General features: G+C 43.4%; 1 protein-coding gene across 1 annotated transcript; it reads left to right on the top strand.

Annotated features, from left to right (window-relative positions):
- Positions 1-4,256: 4,256 nt before the first annotated feature.
- Positions 4,257-10,608, top strand: LOC310872635 (non-POU domain-containing octamer-binding protein-like). The gene is made up of 3 exons (XM_083784675.1): positions 4,257-4,559; positions 8,340-9,043; positions 9,645-10,608. The coding sequence occupies exons 1-3, from the start codon at positions 4,430-4,432 to the stop codon at positions 10,215-10,217; spliced, it is 1,407 nt and encodes a 468-aa protein (XP_083640801.1). The 5' UTR covers positions 4,257-4,429; the 3' UTR covers positions 10,218-10,608.
- Positions 10,609-10,950: the final 342 nt, after the last annotated feature.

The following is a 10,950-nucleotide window of genomic DNA, read 5'->3' as shown; positions in this document are numbered from 1 at the left end:
AGATAAACATGAGAGTCATTCCATAACAAAAAAAAGTGACTTAGGCCATTTTCAAGAAAATAATCTGTGACTTAGGCATTTTTTAATACATGTCTACTAAACACCTGGGGGTCTATTAGAGTGATGTTAACTCCATACTAAACACCTGGGGGTCTATTAGAGTAATGTTAACTCCATACTAAACACCTGGGGGTCTATTAGAGTGATGTTAACTCCATACTAAACACCTGGGGGTCTATTAGAGTGATGTTAACTCCATACTAAACACCTGGGGGTCTATTAGAGTGATGTTACCATACTAAACACCTGGGGGTCTATTAGAGTAATGTTAACTCAATACTAAACACCTGGGGGTCTATTAGAGTAATGTTAACTCCATACTAAACACCTGGGGGTCTATTAGAGTGATGTTAACTCCATACTAAACACCTGGGGGTCTATTAGAGTGATGTTAACTCCATACTAAACACCTGGGGGTCTATTAGAGTGATGTTAACTCCATACTAAACACCTGGGGGTCTATTAGAGTGATGTTAACTCCATACTAAACACCTGGGGGTCTATTAGAGTGATGTTAACTCCATACTAAACACCTGGGGGTCTATTAGAGTGATGTTAACTCCATACTAAACACCTGGGGGTCTATTAGAGTGATGTTAACTCCATACTAAACACCTGGGGGTCTATTAGAGTAATGTTAACTCCATACTAAACACCTGGGGGTCTGTTAGAGTAATGTTAACTCCATACAGAACACCTGGGGGTCTATTAGAGTGATGTTAACTCCATACTAAACACCTGGGGGTCTATTAGAGTAATGTTAACTCCATACTAAACACCTGGGGGTCTGTTAGAGTAATGTTAACTCCATACAGAACACCTGGGGGTCTATTAGAGTGATGTTAACTCCATACTAAACACCTGGGGGTCTATTAGAGTAATGTTAACTCCATACTAAACACCTGGGGGTCTATTAGAGTAATGTTAACTCCATACTAAACACCTGGGGGTCTGTTAGAGTAATGTTAACTCCATACAGAACACCTGGGGGTCTATTAGAGTGATGTTAACTCCATACTAAACACCTGGGGGTCTGTTAGAGTAATGTTAACTCCATACAGAACACCTGGGGGTATATTAGAGTGATGTTAACTCCATACTAAACACCTGGGGGTCTGTTAGAGTAATGTTAACTCCATACAGAACACCTGGGGGTCTATTAGAGTAATGTTAACTCCATACAGAACACCTGGGGGTCTATTAGAGTGATGTTAACTCCATACTAAACACCTGGGGGTCTATTAGAGTAATGTTAACTCCATACTAAACACCTGGGGGTCTGTTAGAGTAATGTTAACTCCATACAGAACACCTGGGGGTCTATTAGAGTGATGTTAACTCCATACTAAACACCTGGGGGTCTATTAGAGTAATGTTAACTCCATACTAAACACCTTGGGGTCTGTTAGAGTAATGTTAACTCCATACAGAACACCTGGGGGTCTATTAGAGTGATGTTAACTCCATACTAAACACCTGGGGGTCTGTTAGAGTAATGTTAACTCCATACTAAACACCTGGGGGTCTGTTAGAGTAATGTTAACTCCATACAGAACACCTGGGGGTCTATTAGAGTGATGTTAACTCCATACTAAACACCTGGGGGTCTATTAGAGTGATGTTAACTCCATACTAAACACCTGGGGGTCTGTTAGAGTAATGTTAACTCCATACAGAACACCTGGGGGTCTATTAGAGTAATGTTAACTCCATACTAAACACCTGGGGGTCTGTTAGAGTAATGTTAACTCCATACTAAACACCTGGGGGTCTGTTAGAGTAATGTTAACTCCATACAGAACACCTGGGGGTCTATTAGAGTGATGTTAACTCCATACTAAACACCTGGGGGTCTATTAGAGTGATGTTAACTCCATACTAAACACCTGGGGGTCTATTAGAGTGATGTTAACTCCATACTAAACACCTGGGGGTCTATTAGAGTGATGTTAACTCCATACTAAACACCTGGGGGTCTATTAGAGTGATGTTAACTCCATACTAAACACCTGGGGGTCTATTAGAGTGATGTTAACTCCATACTAAACACCTGGGGGTCTGTTAGAGTAATGTTAACTCCATACTAAACACCTGGGGGTCTGTTAGAGTAATGTTAACTACATACTAAACACCTGGGGGTCTATTAGAGTGATGTTAACTCCATACTAAACACCTGGGGTCTATTAGAGTAATGTTAACTCCATACAGAACACCTGGGGGTCTATTAGAATAATGTTAACTCCATACTAAACACCTGGGGGTCTATTAGAGTAATGTTAACTCCATACTAAACACCTGGGGGTCTGTTAGAGTAATGTTAACTCCATACTAAACACCTGGGGGTCTATTAGAGTAACTGTTGTTTGCTGTGTATGCAATGTAAAAATGCCCAAGTCACACAAAGTGAGTTAGGCGGCAACGTAAAAATGCTCAAATCACACAAGTGACTTAGGCAGATCATCATTTTTGAAGATTGTGAGCTTTGTGATTGGCTGAGGACATAGGCGATGATCCAGAACGATGCAGCAGCCCCAGGAGATCACCTGTATGCAGAAATCTCAATTTCGCCAAAAAATGACTTAGGCATTTATCCTATGAGGCTAACGAAATTTGTTTTGATGATTTGACGTGATTCTAATTTCTTAATGTGGCATTCAGATTAAAACATTCATGCTCTGCAAAAACTGAGGAGTAAATGGTGATTTCTTCACAGTATTCAAATTTTTCGAAATTCTGTTTGAGTGGGTTTTATGAGCTGGGAGCCAAAATTGTGTAAAGATAAACAAATAAATACTTGAAATCATTTATGTTGTGTGCACTGAATCTATAATCTATTAAAGTTAAACTTTTTGAATGGAATTATGGAAATAAACCAACTTTACAATGATATTCTAATTCTTTGGAAAGGTGCTGCTGTAAGTCTCCCTGCTCTTCTACTGAGACATTACATGCTGTAGTCTGGTAGGACACCTAGTGGTTGACCAGCGCTACTGCACGAAGGTTAAAATGCGTAATGTCCCCCGAGAAAGCGAGCAGGCAGGCTCTGGATCCGGACCCGGGGTAACTGGATCCAACATTGAGGAACCACATCAGAGCTGGAATGTGGACTTCATGTCGGTTATACAATTACAATACGGGTGGTTATAATTTCAAGAACTACCAGATGGCTTAGGGTCGTCGACAGAGTCCTACAGCATCTTGCAATGGGTCTGGTCCACAAGATTCGATACACCACCAAGATACCCATGTACCTGTCTAAATACTTCCTTAATGTAAACGAAGTCCACACCCACAACACCAGAGGGAGTGCAACAAACCATGTACAACCCAGATTCGGCACAAACAAGGGACTAAATTATTTGCGCTCCTATGCCACCAAAATGTGGAACGCCCTACCAACAGTCATTAAGACATGTGAATCCCTTGACTCCTTCAAAACCGCTCTCAAAGGGCACCTACGGATGGCTGCAATTCGAAACTGGCCTCTGTAAAATCTGAATCCCCCCCACCTCCCACCCCATTTTCCCTCACTGTATATTGTATCTTTTCCCTTTTTTGCTTCCCATATGATGAATTCCTGTTCTGTTCTTTAGCTACATAGAAATGTCTATTTGTATGTCTCTAAATGTTTGTATGTCTTTAAATGTTTTGATGAATTGAACAATGTGGACCCTGTTGTAAACAAGTGTAATGCTTAATTGGGTCGTCCACTCACAGTTGACAGTCTTTGTATTGAGTTTGTGCTTAAAATGTACTGTAAATTCTACAAACTGTTAATAAATATTTCAATCAATCAATCAAAACCATAACTGAGTACATATAGAACCACATGGGCCCGTAACCGTCCGTAAGCTCCCCCCTAAAGTAACCCAAAAGGTGCTTTGGACCTCACTTTGAGAACCAGTACTATAACATGTACAGTATGCAATACTGTATGTATGATTGTACGAATCGTTAAAATCTTTAAAGGCGCAGGCGGCGTGTCCTCTCCTCCGCGTCATCAGTGCCCACTGATACTGTACGGCTCAACGTCGTGCCCACTGATGACACCACACAGGTGTGATTTTTATTTTATTTTAACATCGGTCTAGTTATATTCAATCAATCAAAAAGCCCTCCGGTCCAGTAGGCGGCGGTGCCGCTGCTTTTTTGGGGGGTCCTGCCTCCACCAGCACGAGCGGCGGCCGCCATTTTCATTGTCTTTGTGTTTCGTAACAGCTCTGCAGAGAGACAGCACAACCTCTCTCCCTCTCGTTATCAAGGCGACACCAAAACGCTCCGCTTTGTGCTCGAACGTTAAAAAAACACACACACGTTTGCAACGAGAAAGGGAAGAAAAGCAAAAGAATCAACCAGAAGCAACAGCAGCATGCATGGAAGCCGAGGCCCGCAGCAGAACCACGGCCCGCCGCACAGGGGGCCTCAAGGCCCGGCCGCCGAGGACAAGACGCCCGGGGGAGGAATGAACAACGGCCAGCCTCCCGCAGAACACGGCGGTGGTGAGTCCTGGTTAAATAACTATTATTATATCCCATTAAGAATAACTGCTCTTGAACACATTATGACCTGAGCCCAGTTCTACAAAATGCATTCTAAATCAGTGGTTCTCTCACTTGAACTGTTAATAAAATGTTCCAAAATAGCAGACGTAGGCTAGCCTACATAGCTTGTATATCTGCTATTGTTGAATAGCCAGCCAACGACGCTACAAATTGTAGCCTACAATCATTCTGAAATAACACGCATGCTGTCCCGTAAATCAACGACACTAAAATATCCCTGTTTTCACCACGGCTGAAGTAAATGAACACCTTTGTTTTTGAGTGCGTCCATACATGGAAGATGTATTGTCATGTTGTGCTGCTGCTAAGTGCTAACATTTTGTCCCCCCCAGCCTCATGATATAATATGAAAACACCGGGTGGAAATGAATGGATACATTTATTTACATGCATTGCATTGGTCTAAAGTCGCGAAGGTAAAGAACCGATGCGACGTGCTGTGGCTTTGGGCCATTTGTGCTTTAAAACTAGGCTAATGGGGTACCGGTATTTTATTTTCGCAATTTTTGAACTCTGCTTTTAAGGTCCCGGTTTGGGTATTTGAAAATCAATACGGTGAGGTCACCGTAGCTGAGCATAACCTGAAACTAGAATGATCACCTTAGGGTTTCATCCCAAATAAAAAACATAAAAAGATATATTTGTTTTTGAGTTCTTACAATTCCTTTGTTGAATGGGGTGTCGATTTTATTGATTGAATGAATACGAGACTGCTCGCCCCTTTACCAACTCGCCCCCGCGATTTTTTAAAATTTAGTTAAGTTAATTTAGTATTTCCCTCCCTCTCTGAAATCTGAAAGTATCTTGTATACAGATTTATTTGATTGCATAGTAGTCGATCTCTGTTTTTTTAAATAATCACAAACATGAATTATGTTTGTTATTTACAGCTAGGTAGTAGAGTAGTGGGGCAAGATGGAAAAGGGGCGAGCGTACCTGTTACCGATTAAATATGTTATTAACAGTTTGCAAATAGTGCAGTGGTACGATTTTTACAATGATTGTTAAAAGGATGACATTAAAAAAAGCTAAAAGTACTTTTTCCCATTGTGATCCTGTGTATTCAATTCACCAAGATTAGGCAGTCATTAGGTGTGCTAAAGAAATGGTGCTAATTGTGTGAAAATAAGGTCAAAGAAATTGTCAAATCTAACACAAATGGCAGATCTACAAGCACACAGCAGAGATCTCTAAATGGCAGATGTATCAATGGCTACTTGGCTTACGTTTTATGGATCTACAATCACAGATGTATCTTTTTTACAGTACAATGGTACAGAACAGATCTATAATAATCACATGACAGCTTGTACTTGTAGATGGTCTATTTTTTTAATTAAGACATTAAAGCGTCAATTTTTTTGATTTCTTGAAATGGGCACCGTAGTTGAGCATAACCATATAGATAGACTATGAACAGAACCAGAAACTGATCAGAACCAGAGGAGTACCCATGCTCGGATGCCAGGCACACACCAAGTGCAAAGTGAGAGTGAATTAGGGCTGCAACTAACGATTAATTTCATAATCGATTCATCGGCCGATTATTTAAACGATGAATCGATGAATCGGATTATGGCACCTTTTTGCAATTACTTACAAAAATTAGCTTCAAATTATTTTAGGCATGTTGTAACTAACAATAAAGACAATAAAAATGAATACTCATTCAAAATTAATATTTTACCCCCTTTTTTATCCAATTTGATTTCATTGCCATTCCTTGTACTTGTAATGATACTGTAATCTGTAATGTTGACCGTGTATAGCTGACTGTCTCTTTCCATTTCTATCTCTGGGACCCCAATTTTTTTAATTTAATTTCTATGGTCAAATCAATTGTGAGAGTCCATTTGGTTCCATTTTTGCACTCTCTGTTACAGACCCTTTAGGGTCCACTTGGTTTACTTCCTAACTATCTATAATGTAGCTGGAACTCCCACTATGAGAACCACTGTCCTACACAGTCTGTGTGGACACGCACACAGTCACGCACACAGTCACACACACACACACACACACACACACACACACACACACACACACACATACGTTACAAGTAGCATGCTAGCTGATAGGGGAAACCGTTCTTATAGCAGCCATATTGGCATGTTCTCTAGGGTCTAGGCTCTAGTATCACATATTGCTAAAGTTAAACAGCACTGAATAAATCATTGTTAAGCTAAAACGTTCACGGAGATTTTTGCCCTGTGCCCACTTCAATGCGCTGCTGTGATTACACAGGTGGAACAAATGAGGAGCTAACGATCGTTAGCAAGCTACACTGCTAGTGCTCGTCGTAGACAGCCTGCAAGCTCACAGATTCAGACATTGTGGAGCATTTTTTGTCATAAGACAAACAAATATTGACAGTGGCCGTGCTCACAAATACCATGTTTTGGGACCTGTTGATGAGCTCGCAGATTTCGCGGAGCGCATCGCAGCCACAGCACAGAGCAACTTGACGCTGTGTGTGTGTGTGTGGGGGGGGAGACTGAAGTTTGGAGAGATAAGGGTAGATGCGGAGCGGAGCGCTCTGGTCACGTTCAAGACAATATTGTGTTGTGTTTATAGTACCGACCCGTTGCATATTGTTCGTTCAGCCTAGTGCCGTTACTGAACGGTAAAAAGAAAGCAGCTTTACGTTACATTTTAATGTTGGAAAACACCCGCGATAATAATCGATAAGATAATTCGTTGGCAACGAATTTAATTATCGATTTTTATCGATTTAATCGATTCGTTGTTGCAGCCTTAGAGTGAATGCCTTCCATCCGTCCTTCAACTGCTTATCTGTAGTTGGGTCGCAGGGGCAACAGCTCCAGCAGAGAGCTCCAGACTTCCCTCTCCAGAGCAACATTAGTAACTTCATCCTGGGGGATCCCGAGGTGATCCAAGGCCATTTTGGAGATATAATACCTCCATCTTGTCCTTGATCTGCCCGGCGGTCTCCTTCCAGTGGGATGTGCATCGAGGACTTCCCCAGGGAGTCGATCTTACTAGATGCCCGAACCCCCTAAACTGGCTCCTTTCCAAGCAAAGAAGCAGAGGGTCTACTCTGAGTCTCTCGTGTGACTGAACTTCTCACCCTATCTCTAAGAGAGATGCCAGCCACCCGTCTGAGAAAACTAATTTTGGCCGCTTGTAGCACACCTATGTTCATGAAGTGTCAGTGAATGCCAACAGAACTATTGCAGGGTATTTTGGCAAAAAATAAGCAGGGCGCTACCTACACATTTTGCTTTGTTGCTTATTCCACAAAATGCACAAATGCCTTATCAACGATGATAATGATATAAAACAAACGGTGCCAATTGGTCTACTCAGGCTTATGTGAACACCCAAGGCAGTTTTTAAGTTGCTTGATTCAGTATTTTGATATTAATTTGAGCTATATATATATATATATATATATATATATACGAATACGTGCACAGTTTATTTATGGAGCCTTATTCTTTCCCTGATGCTTTCCATTTTCCAAGAAAAATATAAACACATGAGAGGTTATTTAAAAAAACCATTAGGTTTCTATAGGAAGGGGGCGGGGCAGCTAAATGAATGCCTGAGTAGATGATAAATGATATAATGTTTTGAAATTGAAATTTCCTTTAAAGGGGAGAAATAATTGACAGATTTACATTCCAAACCTTTTGTGGGCAGTTTATGATCATAACCAGAGACTATGAACATAACCATAAACTATGGCCACCACAGGTGACCAGAAAGAGGAGAAAGCCTTGACCCTGGACCTGCAGAGCTTCCGGAGGCCGGGCGAGAAGTTGTACACGCAGCGCAGCAGACTGTTTGTGGGAAACCTGCCGGCCGGCACCAGCGAGGACGATGTGGAGAAGCTGTTCTCCAAGTATGGCAAGCCCTCGGAGATCTTCATCAACAAGGACCGCGGTTTCGGCTTCATCCGCCTGGAGACGCGCATCCTGGCCGAGATTGCCCGGGCTGAGCTGGACGACACGCCGTTCCGCGGCCGACAGGTCCGCGTGCGCTTCGCCACACACGGCGCCGCTCTGTCCGTCAAGAACCTGCCGGAGTTCGTCTCCAACGAGCTGCTGGAGGAGGCGTTTGGCGGCTTCGGTCAGATCGAGCGGGCCATTGTCATTGTGGACGACCGGGGCCGCCCCACGGGCAAGGGCATTGTAGAGTTCACGTCCAAACCGGCCGCCCGGAAGGCTCTGGATAAGTGCGCGGACGGCGCCTTCCTGCTCACGGCCTTCCCCAGACCCATCACCGTGGAGCCCATGGAGCAGCTGGACGACGAGGAGGGCCTGGCCGAGAAGACGGTCAACAAGAACCAGCAGTACCACAAGGAGCGCGAGCAGCTGCCCAGGTTCGCCCAGCCAGGCTCCTTCGAGTTCGAGTACGCCATGCGGTGGAAGGCCCTGATGGAGATGGAGAAGCAACAGGTATTTTAAACCAGTAATTCTTTATAAACTTTTTAATTTGAGGGACCCCCAATATTGCATAACTCAGAGTGTAAAGTGGAACCATTTCATGAGCTGTCACTAGTCAGGTTTCACCTGACAAAAAAAAACATTACTTTTCAGGATTCTAATTCAGAAACGGCAAAAGTAGTAGATCTACAAGCTCAAATCACTTTGTGCCATTTGACCTTGTGGATCTGCTCCTTCTGATGCTGTTGTGTGACGACGACGCTGTAGTACGCTCAAGTATAGGGTGTTAATTTACCAAAAGTTAGAATATGGAGAGATGAGCAATTAATATAAATCCTGTGCTGATTTGTCATTTTGATTATATATACACCTAAATAGATATCATTTAAGTAATGTAATAGTACAAAATGTTGGATGGGATTGGGAACATGAAGGAGGGTGGTTGCACACTGTGCGCGTTTTTCGGAAAACTGATGGAGAAACGCCGCAAAAGAATCAGAAAAACGCGCTCTGTGTGCAGGGACCTTTAGGGTTATATATATATATATATATATACATACATACATACATACGTATATATCATAACAATGTACAATTCTAATTATTATTACAGTATGAGATGGTGGACAGGAACATGAAGGAGGCGGCCGAGAAGCTGGAGCAGGAGATGGAGGCGGGCAGACACGAGCACCAGGTGATGCTGATGCGGCAGGACCTCCTGCGCCGGCAGGAGGAGCTGCGGCGCATGGAGGAGCTCCACAGCGCCGAGGTGAACAAGAGGAAGCAGGCGGAGCTCCGGCAGGAGGAGCTGCGGCGCCTGCGCGAGGAGGAAATGATGAAGAGGCAGGAGGAGATGATGAAGAGGCAACAGGAGCAAGGGGGCTTCCGGGGGAACTTCTCAGAGAACCGGGGGGATCCGGACATGAGGATGCACATGGGCGGCGGCGGGATGGCCCCTAATATGAACAGGAACTCTCTGGGCGGCGGAGGTGGCGGCGGCGGCGGTGGCGGTGGTGGCGGCAACGCCGGCTCCACCGGCACCGCCAACATCGCTGCTGAGAATGCCCCTCTGATGCCCGGCGGGCCAGGGAACAACAACATGCCTGCTGTTGGGGGTGGCCAGGGGGGCTTCAACAGGGGCCTCGCGGGCCAAGGTGATTATCCCAATAAGCAACGCAGATTTTAAATGGCCCCAGCCTGGTTTTTGTTTCGTTTTGTTTGTTTGTTTTTCTTATTTCCCCCCCCCCCCCCCCATTTCGGTTCATACTGTTCTGTTTTTAAAGTCCAAATGTTGAGTGTTACTTTTGAACTTGGATAAATGATGATGCATGAGAGGGTTTTTTTTGTTTTATTTTATTTTTTACTTAAGTTCGTTTTGTACTTCTCTGGAAGAGACTTAAGTAGCATAACGGTGTCAGTTTTGGCAATAGCGGTGATTCATTTCTCCTACTGATGTCCTTTTTCATTGAGATGTTTTTAGTAAAGCAAATGTTTTTCTCTTCTGTCATAAATTACATTATACTGTCACTTGTTCTTCAATAAATTCCTTATTCCCCAAGGAGACTTTTTTAAATATATTATTTGGTATCTATCAATCATTTGGTATCAATGTGTCTGGGTCGCTGTCTGTAGAGCTCTTGCCTTTGGACCACAAGTTCCTGGGTTCCGTCCCGACTCCCGGGCACCGGAAACTCGGCATATGAGTACTAGTAGCACAGCTTGTGCGGTAAGTACTGGGAGCTGATGGTAGGTTCCACCTGCTCAGCGTCCATCTCCTAGGTGTAGGTGTGGGAACTCCCACGTGTTGCCAGCTGATACCTGACAATAAGCCACTCCTGAGTCCCGACCTACTTTTGATGGTGTAAAATAAAAATAAGGAAAGTAAATTGCACTCCCCATTAGTTGAGTGGGTGGAATTT

This window comes from Protomyctophum parallelum (genome assembly GCF_964188405.1).
Source record: "Protomyctophum parallelum genome assembly, chromosome: 15".
Lineage (NCBI taxonomy): Eukaryota > Metazoa > Chordata > Actinopteri > Myctophiformes > Myctophidae > Protomyctophum > Protomyctophum parallelum.
This window is presented reverse-complemented; position numbering and strand designations above follow the sequence as displayed.